Raw genomic sequence first — 16908 nt, 5'->3', positions numbered from 1 at the left:
CTTTGTGCGTGTGTGCGTGTGTGTGCGTGTGTGCGCTTGTTTGTCCACTGTTGCCACCTGACCCACAGTAGAGAACCACACAGAGGTGAGATGGCCTGACCCCAGACTGAGGCAAGGGCCTGGGGGAAGACAGGAGGTCTGGGATGCTGTCTAAAAGAGGACCCAGGGAAGTAGTAGTCTTCCACTAGCTAGGAGGTTGGTAGACGGTGAATGGGAACAGACATTGACTGTTAAGGGTGGCCGGAAGGCCACTCATTCAGCCCAACCCGAAGGATGTTCCTCAGATTAGGTTCTTAAAACTGTGACCACAAGGCCAGGAGGTGGTGATGTACACCTTTAATCCCTGCACACAGGAGGCAGATCCTTCTGAGTTTGATGCCAACCTTGTCTACTTAGTGAGTTCTGGGACAGCCAGAGCTATGTAGGGAGACCCTTTCTCAACACACACACACACACACACACACACACACACACACACACACACACACACACACACACTGTGACCTCTGACTTAAGCAGTAATGTTCTTTACCAGAAACCAAGAGAGAACCCTGAACCTCACTCCAGACCCTCTATCAGACCTGGGCCAACAACCCGCTCAGTTCAAGCCTTGACCTAGCTCAGGCCTCCTGGACCTCATAGCAGCTTCTGAACTAATCTCGTGGCTCTGACCTGCCCTCTATGTTCTGTGCAGATAGAAAGGGTCCTCCTACCCAGAGCCTCACACCCATCCTACACTCTACCAATCCCTCCTTGATGGAGGTGGTTTGCCGCCTTTCCCTGTGGCTTGAAGTACTCATAGTTAGTGAGTTCAGCTGTTTTCACCCAGCCATGGCGGGACAGTAGATGCTGAGCTACTGTGGGCCTCTTCTCAGTCCTTTTAAGAGTCCTGTGACCCAGTCCTGAGAACTTAGTGCTAAGTCTAAAATGAAACCTTGAAACACTAAAGCAGAGAGTGTGACCCAAGTGTACCCCAAATCCCAGGCCAACCAGGCCATGTGAGTGACTGAATATCTGAAGGAATATCTGACAGGAAGCATCTGAAGGGATGAAGGGTTTCTTCTGGCTCACAGTTTGAGGTTACTGTCTATCATGGAGGAAAGACACAGCAACAAGAAGCTTTTAACTAGGTTGGTGGGAGCTCAAGGCTGTTTACACGGAGCTGAGAGGATCAGGACACAGAAAACACATCTGGGCAGCTCAGAGGACACTCAAATCACATTGAACACTTTTATCCTTTTTACTCAGTCTTGGGCCCCATCCTATGTGATGGGACCAACCACATTCACTGTGTTTATTGGGAGACCAAAGGTTTGTCTCATGAATCCTCCAGGACAAGTGTTTCTCAATTCAATCAAGTTGACAATCCAAATTGACTGCCAGACATACATACAACCACTAGGTTAGACCAAATGGATGTGTCAAGCACTCCACACCCAAGGCTCCCCTTCCTCCATCTCTGACTCTCTATTGGAAGAACAATGGTCCTTTCCCCTCCAACCTGCTCATTTCAGAGTTCATACCCTAAGGAATGTTACTTTTTTGGTTTTGTTTTTTCAAGATAGGATTTCTCTGAGTAGCCCTGGCTGTCCTGAAACTAGCTCTATAGACCAGGCTGGCCTTGAACTCACAGATATCTTCTTGCCTTTGCCTCTGGAGTACTGGAGTTAAAGGTGTGCACCACCACCACCACCACCGACAGGAATGTTACTCTTATTCCAACAGGTATACCGGCTAGATGACAGGTCTCTTTGCTTGCTATTCAAACACATTCACCCTCAGAACCAGTTTTGTGCACTCTGGCTCTAAGAATCTCTCATCTCCCTCTAGTCCACTTTCCCTATTATCAGACATGCATTCCAGCCAGCACTTCTATTTGGCTCCCTCCTTCAGCTGTGCCTCTACACATGATGTAGTTCCAGTATAGCTCTAATGTATAAGCCTGGTGATAATGATCCTTTAGTCCTCGGAAAACATATAGATTCTTTAATTTTGTTTGCTTGCTTGTTGTTGTTGTTGTTGTTGTTGTTGGTGGTGGTGGTGGTGGTGGTGGTGTGTGTGTGTGTATGTTTTCGAGAAAGGGTCTATGTAGTCCTGGTGATACTGGAATTAGCTCTGTAGACTAGGCTGGCTTTAAACTCAGAGATCTGTCTACCTCTGCCTCCTGAGTGCTGGGATTAAAGGAATGTACCACCATAGCCTGTTTTGTTTTTTATTTATTTATTTTTTTGGAGACAGGTTTTGAAAAACAATTGCTTGCCAGGCGGTGGTGGCGCACGCCTTTAATCCCAGCACTTGGGAGGCAGAGACAGGCGGATTTCTGAGTTTGAGGCCAGCCTGGTCTACAGAGTGAGTTCCAGGACAGCCAGGACACAGAGAAACCCTGTCTCGAAAAACCAAAAAGAAAAAGAAAAACAATTGCTTGCAGTTATTTAGTTATTTAGTGTGCCTCTGTGTGTGTTTGTGTGTCTCATAAAACAAACATAGAGAGATCAGAGGCCAACAGAACTAGCTTCTCTCCATCATGTAGGTTCTAGAGATTTAACTGAGGTCATCAGCTGTATGGCAAGTGCCATTACCCACTGAGTCAACATGCTAGCTCCAGGATAATCTTAATATAAAGTTGTGGTGGTCTAAATATGTTTGGTCCATGGGAAGTGGCACTATTAGAAGGCGTGGCCTTATTAGAGGAGGTGTAGTCTTGTTACAGGAAGGGTGTCACTGTGGAGGTGGGACTTTGAGGTCTCAGCTATTCAAATCTGGCCCATGTGATCAAGACCCTTGTCCTGGCTGCCTGTGGAAGACAGTCTCCTTCTGGCTGCCTTTGGATTGAGATGTAGACCTCTCCGATCTTCCAGGACCATGTCTGCCTGCAAGCTGTTATGCTTCCTGCTATGATAACGGACTGAACCTCTGAACCTGTAAGCCAGGCCCAGTTAAACGTAGCCTTTATCAGAGTTGCTCTGGTCATGGTGTCTCTTCAAATGTGTTGGTGGCCCTCTCACCCCTAAGACAATATTCCAAGCCAGCCATGAGCTTGTGGAGGTGCTCTTGCTTCAAACCTCAATGCTAGGGTTGTTTCTATGTAGTCGCTAAATTTAGCGACTAACATGAGGCCTTGCTCGGCTCTCTACAGCACTGCAGTGTCATCATTAATTTGCCCATTTCTTTAGTAATTAAATATATATTCAGTAGTTGTTAGCCATGTCATAGGTAACTTGCATGCATACATCATACAGATTCAGAACTTGACCTTCCAGCTAGGAAATATCTTTTCTTGGACAGTTGTGATAGCCCATGTCTGTAATCCCAGACTAAGGCAAGAGTCGGAACAAACAAATGAAGGGACAGGAAATAGTGGTACATTCCTGTAATCCCAGTATTCAGAAGGATGAGGCAGTAGGATAACTGGCTCCAAGTTCAAGGCCAACCTGGTCTACATCCCTGAGTTCCAGGCCAGAAAAGGCTACATACAGCAGGTTTCAAAATACAAACTACCAAATAAAACCAAAAAAGAGGGCAGGGTTTTGGCATGGTGGCTGGCACAAGCCTTAAATTCTAATACTTGGGAGGCAACTAGTGAGATCTTAAAAAAACAAAACAAACAAACAAAGCACTGGGTTGACCAGATGAACTCTAAGGTGACTCCTATAGGGTGTGTTATAACCTCACAAACTTGTGCCCAGCTCCACTTTACCTGCCTCCAAAATCACAAATGTAACAACAACAAAAATTTTAAGTCAAACAAATCAAGCACACAATGTTCTGTTTTGTGTAATGGCACAAGCCTATAATCCAAGTATTCGGAAAGTAGAAGCAGTAGGATCCGTCCTCTCCTACATTGCAAGTTCAAGACCGGCTTGAGATAAGGAACCATCTGTCTCAAAAAACCAAAACCAAAACCAAAATAATGTACACACACACACACAAAAAAGAGTATGTCCCCTAAAGTCTCGGTCTCTAATAACTCTAGGTTCAAAAGGCCTTTCTTCCAAGAAGGAAGAAATAAAGGACAGAATGCCGGAGAGAGGCCTGTGACGCTCAGCCTTCTGGGAGACGTAGTTCTGTGGTTCCAGCCTCTATGGCGCAGGAGTACGCGGATTGAGCCGAGTTCCTGCTAATGCGCGTGCCCGGGAGGCGGGGAACTGCGCATGACTGAAGGGAGGGGCCGCTGCGGGGGCGGGGCGTCACAGGTGTTTGGGGAGCGCTCTGCCTGGCCGACAGGATGGCGGGCAGGGGTAAACTAATCGCCGTGATTGGAGACGAGGACACGGTGACTGGTTTCCTGTTGGGCGGCATAGGGGAGCTTAACAAGAACCGCCACCCTAATTTCCTGGTAGTGGAGAAGGATACCACCATCAATGAGATCGAAGACACTTTCAGGTACGGTAGCCTGTGAGGCCTAGATGGGCCCTTCCGCTTGCTACAAGCACGGGGAGAATTGGCGGCCGGTTAACCTGGGTGTCAGGTGGTGATGGGGATCAGGTTGGTCCCGGAAGCCGTCTGTCCATCCGGAGCACGGGCCTCCGCCGTCTAAGTTCCCCTTTGGAGCTCAGTGGGACCCAGCCTACGGCAGGTCCACGAACTCCCCATCACATGATTGTGTGTCAGTTTAGAAGGGTAATGGAGCTTGTGATCTAACCCCGGCTGTAACTGGACTCCTGGAGCCTCTGGCCAGTGCTGACCGGCATGCTCAGCCCACTTCCGGGGTCCCTGAAGTTCGCTGGACCTAACAGTCTTTTCGACTATATCCTAAACAAACCACCACCAACGTAGGTCTGGACAGTGGGCTCCTGTGTGTGTGTGTGTGTGTGTGTGTGTGTATGTAACACACACACACTTCATTTATCTTGGAGGCTCACAATTGTCCTGTAAGATAGTGGTTATTCCCACTTCCTAGTGAGAAAAATAAAGGACAGATAGGTTAGGGCACAGGCCCGAAGACACACCAGCCATAAGAGGCAGAACCCAGATCAACTCTTTTTAATTATGGAGTTTGTGTATGTCGGTGGGTAGGTGTGCACACATGGAGGTCAGAAGACAACTTTGTGGAGTCATTTTTCTTTCCATGGACTTTGAGGATAGAACTCAAGTCGCCAGGCTTGCATAGCAAGCACCTTTACCTGTGCCTTTGTTAAGTTACTACCTACTCTTTATACAGCTCCTAGCAGTCAGTCTGCCTTGCGTTTTCCATTTGTCTTGTGCACAATGGGCACAATATCTGGGAAGTATGTCCTTCCCCAAAGACCTTGTACTTCAAGTCCTTACTTTATGCCCTAAAAAACTGGGTGCAGGCATTACTTTCAAGCCAAGAAGTGTCCTGATGACTAGAGTGGAGGGTGCCAACTCCTTTTTTTCCCTCTCACTCCTTTTCTAAAACTATTATGCCAAATCTCAGAAATAAACTGCCCTCACCTGTTTTCCCTAAATAGCCAAGTCCAGGGATGCTGGCTGAGACTAGTTCCCACAGTCTGGAATGTGGCAGGCTCTAACCTGGGAGACTGATCTCTAAGCAAACCAGTAAAGTGACCTCCATTGTCACTGGAAGACAGACCTTACCTCCAAGAGTTTGCCATGTTTCCAACAGAAAGAGACCCTAAAATCACCAAGTCAAATCTATTCCATGCTTGGCACAAAGAAGGCATCAAGTAAATTATTTTTAATGAGTAAATACATGGCTGAATGGGTGTGCATGTCTGTGTGTGGAGGTGACCACATGAGAGGAAGGCCAGAATGACAGTCTCTGTCTGGAAATCGTGATTCCTTCACTGCTGAGTTTCCTCTTTCCTTCTTGCCTTTGGCTTGGTCCATCCCCTGCCCTAATCAGCGTAGATCTTGAGGCCTTTGGTGGTCTCAACCCTATTACTTAAAAATTTAGTAAAATTCAAAAGGTATACCTTAAGGAATCACTCCACTACTCCATCCTTCTTGTCTTCAATAGGAAAATTTTTCATCCATCTTGTATCTTGTCTTCAATAGGAAAATTTTTGTTTTGTTTTATGAGACAGGGTTTGTGTAGCCCTGGCTGCCCTGGAATTAGCTCTGCAGACCAGGCCTGGCCTCAAACTTCACTACCACCTGGTCTTTTTTATTCCTTTATTTTCCTTCCTTCCTTCCTTCCTTCCTTTCTTTTTTTTTTCTTTCTTTTTCTGTCTTTTTGGTGGTGGTGGATGGTGATTTGGGTTTTTTTTTGTTGTTTTTGTTTTTGTTTTTTGCTTTTGTTTTGTTAATAAGGTTCTTGTGTTTCTAGACTCTTAAGTAGATACAAAGGGGCTCATACCCATTTCCCTTTCCTCTGCCTCTCCTCCACAGAGGCAGCATAGAAAATACACTGACATGTACCCTGGTCTTCATTACCAGTTCCCTCCATGAGCAGGTGTATGGACTCCAACCCTGATCAGTGTGGTTCTGAGCTCTTGAGTGCAATTGCTTCATCCAAGGAAAGATAAGGTTGAAGGCCTTATGCCTCCAGCCACTGTCATCTTCTCTTCTTCTCACCCAACAGGCAGTTTCTAAACAGGGATGACATTGGCATCATTCTCATCAACCAGTACATCGCAGAGATGGTTCGGCATGCCCTTGATGCCCACCAAAGGTCCATTCCAGCTGTCCTGGAGATCCCGTCCAAGGAGCACCCCTATGATGCAGCTAAAGACTCCATCCTGCGCAGGGCCAAGGGCATGTTCACCGCTGAAGACCTGCGCTAGGGCTTCTCAGCCCTCAACCCTCCTCTCACTAGCAGGCCTCTCCCTGTTTGCCATCCTCTAAGTTTCAAGCCTTGGTTTCCAGCCCCTCCCTTCCTCTTCACTGAGTGGCTCGTAAGCTGTTGGGTTCTGTTGTTCAGGTCTAGGCTGGGTAGGGAAAGAAAGCCCGACCATCTCTCCACTACCTCCTCCCTGTGCTGTTAAGCAGTATCGTTGTTATTAAAGGAATATTCTCTCCAAATGGGTGCTGGTGTGGATACGTGAAGGTTGCAGTGTTCGGGGACATTAGACTTGCAAATATGGGAAAGCTACCAAGAACAAGGTGAAGAATTTGTGCGGGGTAGGGGGGTGGGGGGGTGGGGCTAAATCAGGGACTGGTCACCAGGATCAGAGACTGGCTTCAGGAATGGAGGACAAAGTTTGAGCCCAGTCTCCCTCTCTCTCTACCTTTGCTTCTTCACCTCAGTCTTTATGGTGCTGGGAGGGGCCCTGCCCAAGGGACAGAAGCAATTGTATACGATTGTTATTCTAGATGAGTGTTCTCAACCTGTGGGTCTCCAAAACCACAGGGGTCCCTAAGACCATCAGCGCACACAGATATTTACAACTGGTGAGCAGGAAAATTGCAGTCATAAAGCAGCAACAGTGATAATTTTATGGTGGGGTCACCACAACATGAGGAACTGCATTGAAGGTCTCAGGATTAGGAAGGGTGAGAACCACTGCTCTAGATAGAACCTGGGGCCTACAGGTTTGGGAATCAGATGTTTAGTTAGTGAGCCCTTCTAGGCTGTCTCAGAAAAGAACCTGGGACTCTGCTGAAGGCAATGGCAGGCAGAATCCTGGCTGTCTTAGTTAGGTCTCCATTGCTATGAACAGACACAGTGACCAAAGCAAATCTTATAAGGACAGCATTTAATTGGGGCTGGCTTACAGGTTCAGAGGTTCAGTCCATTATCATCAAAGCAGGAACATGGCAGCGTCCAGGCAGACATTGACACAGGAGGAACTGAGAGTTCTACCTCTTCATCCAAAGGAAGCTGAGAGCAGAATGTCTCCTACATAGCTAGGAGGAAAGTCACAAAGCCTACCCCTACAGTGACATACCACCTACTCCAACAAGGCCACACCTCCTAATAGTGCCACTCCCTGGGCCAAGAATATTCAAAGCACCACACTGGCCCTGTGTGAGGTGAGGCTTGGTTGCCAGGTGACCATCCCAGGGCAGCCCCCACTGTCTGCTTGCTATGCCCACTCAGCAATAGCTACCCTGATACTGCTCGTTCCTTTGCTACCATGTCGAGGCAGCTCAACATGGACACCCTGCGGCAAAACTTCTGGAAGGAGGAATATCTCAAAGAGATGATGTTGCGCTATGAATGGCAGCGCAAGTATGGGACTCTGGTGAAGGCCAAGCAGAAGGCTAAGGCTTCGTCCCGTCTGCCCCTCAAACTGCCCACGCTGATGCCTAAGGCCACAGTCACACCGCCACCTGCCTCCAAAACAGCCCCATCTAAAGCCCCCAGCCCTGCCCCAGAGCCTCTTTTTCTGTCAGAAATGTACCCAGTTCCACCTGACACCAAAGCCCTGCTGTATGAAGGCATCTCCCATGACTTTCAGGGGCGCTACCAGTATCTCAACACCCGAAAACTGGACCTGCCAGAGACTCGTTATCTGTTTCCTGTCACTACCAACTTCACATATGGCTGGCAGCTGGGTGAGCCCCAACCTCCCATAAATGAGTCCCTCACAAACACAGAGCTCCTGCCATATGTTGGAGAGTAAACATTCTAGGGGAAGGCCATATTGTGGGCAAGGAAATAGATCGTATAGAGACAAGCTCTGTGAAATGAAGGGATGGTGGTGGGCAGGGAGGCAGGGGCATGTGCTTCAGTTGGATTGTCAGCAAAGGCCTACTCAGGTTTTTGAGGGCTAAATGATATGGGGAAGGGTTCTATCCTAATTTGAGGGGAAGCTAGTGAGGATTTAAACGACTGATACTGGATTTGAGAGACTGAAGCTTCTAGGCAGGTGAATTAGTACTTGTGTTATCTTGGCAAGATGTGGTTAGGATTAGAACTGAAATCAAGGCTAAATGATATGGGGAAGGGTTCTATCCTAATTTGAGGGGAAGCTAGTGAGGATTTAAACGACTGATACTGGATTTGAGAGACTGAAGCTTCTAGGCAGGTGAATTAGTACTTGTGTTATCTTGGCAAGATGTGGTTAGGATTAGAACTGAAATCAAGGATGTTTTGGACAAGACTCTATGGAGCTTCTTGGTTTAAATAAGACAGGAAGGGCAAGCAGTGGCAATCTACAGATTTTGTTGTAAGATTGGAAGAGGACAGGACTGGTAGTATTTGAAGACAGGTCTGTGGTGGCCATAGAAGGTTCAGGATGTCACTGAGGCAGCTGTGTGTAGAAGCATGGCCTTCAGGAGTAAGGTCAGAGCTGAGAAAGAAATTTTCCCTGAAGGGAGTAGGGAGGTGGGCCATCAGGTAGGGGTGGCATCGGGCAGGAAGGTGATCACCTGTTTTTTTCTGTGACATTGAAGGTAGGTTGTCAGCTAGCACAGAGCCGGAGAAGCCCAGTGGCTTTTCAAGAGTATGGGAAAAATGACAAGGCTGTGTGTGCCATTGGGTCAGGTCAGTGAGGACTCTGAGTACCCACTTACTCACTACCTAACAGGAAGTTCCAGGGAGTGTGTCCCACTGCCTGAGCATGTGCAGAAAGGGTGTGTGGTTGGGAGCAACACAGCGCCCTCTGTTTCCTCTGAGACAAAAATAAGGGGAGCCAGCTTCCCAGGAGAAGAAAGAGGAAGCCCCAGATGTGAGGTGGAGGTAAAATGGAAGTCCCATGTCTCTACTGTTTGTCCCTGTGACAAACATACCTCAGAGGTACCCTCTGACTAGGTGGTTCTGGGAGAGTGCAGTGGTCCATCATCTAGATGCCAAAAAGAAGGCCCTGGTGGAACATCTTAGAAGCGGATGATCGTGGCAGACAACTGAGTCCAGTTATCCACCATATTTTCTTGTAGTCCTCACTTCTCAGAAGCCCTTTTGATTTATTTATGCAAGGCAGATACAACATGGGTAGAGTCCTGGGGGTATGTGGGAAACTCCTGTGCTCTGAGACCTCCTCCTCAGAAACCCATTCCTAGTATCTGACATCTTTTCCCAGGCCCTGCAACAAAGCAAGAAATGGTCTCCTGCAAGATGTGCCGAATTGAGTCTTTCTTCCGTAAGAATGGTGCCTTCGCATTCCTGGACCCTCGTGATCTGGCCCTCTGAGCTTGGGCCTGGCAGTGACTTAGGAACCAAAAGAAGAAATAAGAGGATTCCTGGTAGAGCCTCATTGTTCTGTGCGTGTGTGTATGTGCTATCTCGCGAGTGCGTGGCGTGTGTGTGTGTGTGTGTGTGTGTGTGTGTGTGTGTGTGTGTGTGTGTGTATCTGAGCTCCCTGGCCTTAATGGTTCCCTCTGGGCCTTTCTAAAGCTATTTCGCACTTAGGGTCACCCTTTAGCCTTTTCCTTAACCGGCAGCTCATTATCTCCATAGGGACCCAGCAAGGGCAGGGGCAGGCTGGGTAGAGTGGAAGTTATTCTCCAGGAGTAGGCTTCTCAGTGCCAGGAGACAGTAGCTCCTGGAAGTTCTGGGTGTTCCTGGGAAGACAGTGGGTTGTCAATCAAATGTCAGGGCAAAGGGGCACCTACCCATTCCCTGCCTGCCCCTTACCTGGCCCCTAGTGCCCGCAGCTGCAAAGCCCTGCCTCGATGCACTTGTTCCAGCAGTTCCCTCAAGATGCGTTGCTGTCGCCGGCCTGCTACATCCTCCTAGGTGGCAAGAGCTCTCTGAGCCGGCGGGTATGGCCAAGAGGAGGCCGTCTGGCACCCGCCCCTCTCCTGCGGAGCCCCTCCAGTGGCTGTCGTCCTCCCCATCCCTAAGGGGACACAGCCGTGGTGGCCCTGCCGCCTTTCCCCGGGCTCTTGCCTGCGGTGCCTTTTGAGCCACACTAGGAGGGAACCCCAGCGGGTGAACCCGGCGGTGGTGGTTCGCAACGATGCGGAGTCGTTCCAGGACCTGGGGAGGCAGCAGTCAGCCAGGCTCCGCCTGAGCGACCCTCCCATCCCCTCCACCACCACTACTACCTGCAGGCCGGGTCCTAGGACTCACCCGGAGCCGCTGCTGCTCGCGGTCCCTCCGCCGCCGCTGCCTGGCCGCGCTGTTCAGCTCCAGCAGTCGCTGCAGAACCTCCTGCCCTGAGCTGGCCAGCGCCTCCTCCCTGCTCCCCGGGGCAGGCCATATGGCCTTGGAGGGTTTGGGGTCCCTAGGGCCTCTCTGCTCCCCGAGAGCACTGGAGAGTCTTGGCTGCTGCTCCTGGGCCTCAGAGGCAAGTATCCCGCCTTCTGGGCCCTGGAGCTGTGGCGGGGTGGGAGGCGCCGCAGGGAGAGGAGCCCACATCCCTTCCTGGGTGGCTGCCACCTGAGTCACCTGGGTGCTACTACCCGGGGGTCTTGCTATCCTCTTTCCCATATGCTGAGGGATCAGCTTTCCCGGGAACTTGCAGAAGTCATTGGAATGGCCCTGAGGGTTGCCCTCTTCCTGGCACCATACTGTGGCTTCTCCCTGAACTTTCCCCCAGACTTCTGAATTACTGCCTTCCCCAAACCTAGGGGTTTCTAATTCCTGGCCCTGTTGAGCCTGCTTCCTTTCATTTTGACTCTGAGGAACCCCTTTGTCTTGTCCCTGAATTGACTCTCTTTTATAACCCTGAGGTGACTGCCCACGCTGACCCTGTGGTGTCTCCTCAGAGTAACCCTGAGGAGAGTTGGTCAGCAGCGTCTGAGGTTCTGCTCTCTCCTGGCTCAGGCCAGAGCCAAGCCCCTTGGAGGGATCTTGGAGAGCTGACAAGACCTGAGAAGCCAAGCCAGAGGGCTCTGGGGCTTCCTGGCCCAGCTTTCCCTCCTGTGTGCTTCTGAGTGTCTGTTCACAGGAACTCTGAATGTTTGGTTCTTCCATCTTGCCTGGGTCCTAGGAAGGAAAAACATTTTGGGCCCAAAAAGTTTGTACGAGAGCCCCATGACTTATCTTCCCCAAGTAGGTTCCATATCCTATCCCTACCACCTCTACCCACCCACTTTTACTGTTCTCCGAGTATTTCTACCATTTTAAATGGTCTTAGCACTGGCCCCGCCTATCTCCAGCAGCGCCCTTCTTCCAGGCAGACTCCACCCCTTCTGCCCCAGAGGGCCCTTGCCCATGACCCTTTGACCCTTTCACCTTAAGTTCTGAGTTTCCTGGCTCCTTGAAGCTACTGCTGCTGCTGGGATGTAAGCAACCTGAGGGTGAAAAGCCAGACAATGACCGATGTCTACTGGCATCCAGCCTCTTACACCCATTACACCCAAATCAGGATGAAGATGCTTGAAGCTGAACAGTGGTGGCCGCGCCTTTAATCCCAGCACTCAGGAGGAGAGGGAAGCAGAGCTCTCTGAGTTTTCGGCCAGCCTGGTCTACATAGTGAATTCCAGGATAGCCAGGGCTACACAGAGAAACCCAGTCTCAAAAAGCCTAAAAACCAAAACAACAAAAAAGAGGATGCCCAGGTGGGCCCTAAGGGAGGAGTCCCAAGGATGGTGCTTGTGTTTCAAGTTGTCACAATTCTCGTGCCTTTGTTCCGATCGCCTTACCACGCACTGCATACCGTGTGCTGCATGCCACGTGTCACCTGTGTCTGCAACAGCCAACCCCAACTGTTTAGCCTGAAGAGACCTCTCTAAGGAACCTGCATACTTCTTCCCCTAAGAACACCATACACTTTATCTGGGTATGGAGGTTCAGGACCACAGAAGAGCCCCACTGTTTGGGCCCTACTTTCTCTTTTATGAAAGAAAATCCTACTTAGCTCTTTGTTTCTGACAACAAATTCAAAACAAGTTAGTTCATGATGAAATTTTAAGCCAGAGCCTGACTTAAAAACTGCCAAGTCTTCATAATTTACAAAAGAAATCTGAAAGTGGGAATCGCTGCGGCTGCTCCCTGCAGCTGTAGAAAGGAGAGCCACTCCACTCTGTACATCAGAATTGGCTCCAAGGTCTGCGTTTCATAGCTCCTAAATCAAGCTCCTTCGCAGGTTGTCACATCTTTCTCTTGCAGGGAAACAGGCTGAATATTCACATCAGTAACTGCAAGTGTTTATTTTCTATGGAAATACATGCAGCTTTCAAAGGGCTTTTTGAACAACGGAGTTTTATAAAATTCTCAGGCTTTATATCACTGCCAAGGGCTGGAGAGATGGCTCAGAGGTTAAGAGCACTGACTGCTCTTCCAGAGGTCCCGAGTTCAATTCCCAGCAACCACATGGTGGCTCACAACCATCTGTAATGGGATCTGATGCACTCTTCTAGAGTGTGTACTCATATAAATAAAAATTAAATCTTTTTTTAAAAAGAGAAATCATTGTCAAAAAATGGGAAAACAACCTCTTCTCTTCTTCCTGCTGAGCTGTGGTCTTGTTAGAGATTAATACCCCACCACTACTACCACCACCAGGTAATATAGTGTAATTTGTATCTGTTTCCCAAGAGATAATATACTTGTAAAAACTGTGTAAATCAAAAAAGGAACAGTTAGCACTCTTTCATTCAAATGATAAAACAATTGGAAGTATGTAACTTTGATAGGTGTATTGTTGAACACAATTTGAGAATCAATTCCCTTACAACAGGCAGGGGGTGGGGGAGGGAAAGGACAGGGCATCCGTTCCACCAAACCCCATCTGCCTACTTCACGTCTTAACTCTCTCACAAGGTTGTGATCTCAAAAACTAGACCAAGTCCTCCAGTGTATGTACAGCCCCTGTGCTTGGCATAAGGGTGGCGAATGCATAGTTTAGGATTGCTATTCTGTTTCTCCATCCTTGGGTATCAACTGCTGGTTCTTCCTGCTGCCCCTGTCTGAGCTCCAAATTCAATTCAGAATCCCACTGGACACAGTGCCAATAGGGAAATTGGCAACAAAACCTACATCCATTGAGCATAGTGGTACACCTGTAATCCTGACACTCATGAGGCTGAGGCAGGAGGATTGTGAGTTCCAGACCAGACTCGACTATACAGCAAGACCCTGTCTCAAAAAAATAAAATAAAAATAAATAAATACAGATATATTTTAAAATCTATTTGCCATCCCTGTTGACCCTGACACCCAATGAAAAGCTATGAGATGAAGCATGACCTGGGATGAAGGTGTCCCCGCTTCCCAGTCTAGTCTGGCTTACCAGCTCCAGAAGCTCCTGCTCGGCTGGCTGTTTCCCACTCTCCTGTTGGTGTACCAGGTGCAGCCTTGGCAGGTATAACGGGGCCCTCCAGCCTTGGGTCTCCATCACTCCTGGCTTCATCCAGATCTGAGGTGGATGAAGAATCTGTAGCCAGCCTCCTGCAGGAGTTCAGCAGCTGCCGCAGGGAGGCAGCATAGACTGGCTCCGCTAGTCTCCCTAGTCCCTTCAGGCTGCCTACCTCTGAGTCCAGGGAGCCTCCCCTAATCCCTGCACCCAGTGGATACCAGGAAATGGAGGCAGGAGGAGGGACACTAGGGGGACTGTGAAGGGAAGAATGTTCTCAGTCACTGTGAAGCAGTATTGAGAATGTAGAGTCCCTGGGGAGCAAGACTCACCCCTTTAGGAGCTGATGGCTCTCACTGTGTGCTTCCCCAGCCTGGGGTAGAGGGCACAGCTTGGAACTCTGCAAAGATCAAGTGAGCCCAGACCCACAAGGTAGCATTCCCCCAGTGTGGAAGGAAGCTCTGAGCCAGCCCCCCTGCTTCCTGCCTCCTGGTATTCATGCCCTCTGTGACACCTCTTCCTCAAGGTTGACAGAACTCTTCCATAGTGGTCACTACTAGCCTACCATTTGTTACTACCAAGGATGCCTCAGCCTGAGAAGACCCTAACCTGACCTCGATGACAGGACTGAGGTACTGTCCCTAGTTCTCAGCTCTGCTTTGGGACCAGTCACCTCTCCAAAGGATAGCCCAGCTTGAAGGGAGCCCATGGCAAAGTCCTCTCTGAATCTCTGGCTCGGGGATATGGGGGGGGGGGCACCAGTGCCTTTGCCCTCTTGGATCTGCCAGATGGCAACTTTCCCTCTGGGTGGCCACATGAAAAGACTTGCATATGGCCCCCAGTTGATTTCATCAGCTAGTCGTTAACTGTTCAGTCTTCAGGTTAGGAGAACATGGTGTTTGTCAGGTGTGGTAGAAACCCTTTTGTTCCAATGAGTCTAGTGGTTCTCCCAAAGATCTTTGAAGAAAGGTCTAGAAGGATCTATCATCACCCACATTTATAGCTGGGCAATCAGAACCTTAGAGTCCACAGGAAACCATAAAGCAGAAATTTGAACCTGTAAGTCCATGCACTTTCCACACCTCCTCTCAGGGGTCCCTCAGTGTCACACAGAACCTAGCTCTACTCAGCCCACTCACCAGCTGCTCAAAGTCTCCATCTACACTCCTGCCCCAGGACTGGCTGTACTGGCTCCACACATGCTGAGTCTGACCCCTCTGGCTGCAGAACCTGGCCCAGGGGGGCCAGAAGAGGCCCAGCCCTATCCCAGTCAGCAGCTCCAAGTCCCAGAAAAGCTGCAGATAGATGGGAAACAAGAACATGAGGAGATCCACTCTGCCTTCTGCATCTACTTCCCTCATGTGCCAGCCCCTACCTTCTCCTGGGCCCGCTGGCTCTCCTCCATCTTCAGCAATATCATAGGTAGCTCCAGCCCTGGAGGACAGTCCCAGTCCTCATGAACCTGGAATGGGGATCAAGAGTGGAGTCAGGCCCCTGTCTGCTCCCCTGGAAGCAGCACTTGGCTTTCCGTACCTGCTTTAATGCATTTTGGAGCTGGCCTAGATCTGCAGGGCGCTGGAAGAGAAGTCGATACAGGGTCAAGGCTTGCTTGGGGCTGCAGGGGAGTTTTGAGTGCCCAGGAGTGGTTGCCTGTGCCATGGGGAAGAGAACAGGTCAGATGTTCTCTCCTTCCTCAATATCTGCATCTGCTACAGGGGCCTCAAGGGAGGTAGAGGACAAAGGACAGGGAACAAAAGCTCTGATCTCAATAATGCAGGGCCCTGACACCTGAGCAGGGCTGTGCAGGAGCCTCCTGAGACACTGGGGTCACTCTGGGATAGGTTTCCTGAACTAAAGGTGGAATTCAGAGCCGGACACAAGAGACCTCGGAGCAGGAGCATGTCCCTATTTACGACCCTAATGAATATTTGTCTTACATAGGCATCCTCCTGGTTTTATTTATGCCGCTGTGATAAAACAGCCTGACAAAAGCAAAAGCAACTTAGTAGATCCCGTGGAGATGACTCAGCAGCTATGCGCATTGCTGTCTTTTCAGAGGACACAGGTCAGGTCCCCCAGCATCCACGTGGAAGCTCACAACCACCTGTAAAACCAATCCCAAAGGATCTTGCTCCCTCTTCTGATGGGCATCAGGCACACGCTCAGTGCCCTTATATGTATGCAGGCAAACACACACACACACACACACACACACACACCTTTCTTTTCTTTTTTTTTTTTTAAGACTAATTCAGGGGGAAAGTGTTGGGTTTCGCTTCCAATTCTAGGTTACAGCCAATCAATGTGGGGAGGTCACAGTGGCAGAAGCTTGAAAATAGTCATATCAACTCCGAAGCCAAGAGCAAAGAAAAGAAATACATGCACTTAGTACTCAGCTTTCTCTACCTTCATACAATCTGAGGGGCAGTGTCATCCACGTCAGGCTGTGACTTCCCAGGCCAATTAAAGCAATCAAGATAGTACCCTGACAAAATATGGCTATGGTAGAAATCCGCAAAGACCCCCCCTTCTAAGTTCAAAGTATTTCTTGCTTTGGTAGGTAGAGCTTCTCCACAGTTTCTAGGATAGTCTAGTTTTCCCCGTGGCTCCTTTACCACGAAACAGCCGCATTTTCAACAGTTTCAATGTCAAAGACACCGTGACAGGAGAAGCTGGGCTTCCAAGGCACAGGGCAACCTGATCAAGGCAATCCCTCCCTGAGACGCTCCTCTCAGATGATTCCCAGATGTGTCAAGTTGAGTATTAGAACTAACCGTCACGTGAGTACATCCAGGCTTATGAGAATTTTCCAGCTGTGTTAAATGGTCACCATGTAAGAATGCTTTGTATGGGTCGTGGT

The 16908-nt window shown here is 49.3% G+C and overlaps 3 protein-coding genes across 3 annotated transcripts; 2 read left to right on the top strand and 1 right to left on the bottom strand.

Annotated features, from left to right (window-relative positions):
• Positions 1-4137: 4137 nt before the first annotated feature.
• Atp6v1f (ATPase H+ transporting V1 subunit F) lies at positions 4138-6945 on the top strand. Its single transcript, XM_034519256.2, has 2 exons — positions 4138-4383; positions 6506-6945. The coding sequence occupies exons 1-2, from the start codon at positions 4226-4228 to the stop codon at positions 6705-6707; spliced, it is 360 nt and encodes a 119-aa protein (XP_034375147.1). The 5' UTR covers positions 4138-4225; the 3' UTR covers positions 6708-6945.
• Positions 6946-8000: 1055 nt separating this feature from the next.
• Positions 8001-10008, top strand: Spmip1 (sperm microtubule inner protein 1). The gene is made up of 2 exons (XM_034519369.2): positions 8001-8421; positions 9888-10008. Exons 1-2 carry the CDS (start codon positions 8001-8003, stop codon positions 9995-9997), a joined length of 531 nt encoding a protein of 176 aa, XP_034375260.1. The 3' UTR covers positions 9998-10008.
• A 234-nt stretch (positions 10009-10242) lies between these two features.
• On the bottom strand, positions 10243-14158 carry LOC143434554 (uncharacterized). The gene is made up of 6 exons (XM_076913600.1): positions 13986-14158; positions 11987-12045; positions 10880-11737; positions 10697-10786; positions 10442-10539; positions 10243-10368 (listed from the first exon to the last, which is right to left on the bottom strand). Exons 3-6 carry the CDS (start codon positions 11723-11725, stop codon positions 10305-10307), a joined length of 1098 nt encoding a protein of 365 aa, XP_076769715.1. The 5' UTR covers positions 11726-11737; positions 11987-12045; positions 13986-14158; the 3' UTR covers positions 10243-10304.
• Between the last annotated feature and the right edge of the window lie 2750 nt (positions 14159-16908).

Source organism: Arvicanthis niloticus, chromosome 15 (assembly GCF_011762505.2).
Source record: "Arvicanthis niloticus isolate mArvNil1 chromosome 15, mArvNil1.pat.X, whole genome shotgun sequence".
Lineage (NCBI taxonomy): Eukaryota > Metazoa > Chordata > Mammalia > Rodentia > Muridae > Arvicanthis > Arvicanthis niloticus.
The sequence above is the reverse complement of the archived record's forward strand: the minus strand, read 5'-3'. Positions and strand labels throughout refer to the sequence as shown.

Bases quoted from the DNA above. Each gene is read 5' to 3' on its own strand.
- Atp6v1f (XM_034519256.2), top strand. From the start codon at position 4,226: ATGGCGGGCAGGGGTAAACTAATCGCCGTGATTGGAGACGAGGACACG. The intron at 4,384-6,505 runs GTACGGTAGCCT...CTCACCCAACAG, and splicing joins GAGATCGAAGACACTTTCAG to GCAGTTTCTAAACAGGGATG.
- Spmip1 (XM_034519369.2), top strand. From the start codon at position 8,001: ATGTCGAGGCAGCTCAACATGGACACCCTGCGGCAAAACTTCTGGAAG. The intron at 8,422-9,887 runs GTGAGCCCCAAC...ATCTTTTCCCAG, and splicing joins CACATATGGCTGGCAGCTGG to GCCCTGCAACAAAGCAAGAA.
- LOC143434554 (XM_076913600.1), bottom strand. From the start codon at position 11,725: ATGGAAGAACCAAACATTCAGAGTTCCTGTGAACAGACACTCAGAAGC. The intron at 10,540-10,696 runs GCAAGAGCCCGG...CTTGCCACCTAG, and splicing joins TGGCTCAAAAGGCACCGCAG to GAGGATGTAGCAGGCCGGCG. The intron at 10,369-10,441 runs GTAAGGGGCAGG...CTGTCTTCCCAG, and splicing joins CTGCGGGCACTAGGGGCCAG to GAACACCCAGAACTTCCAGG.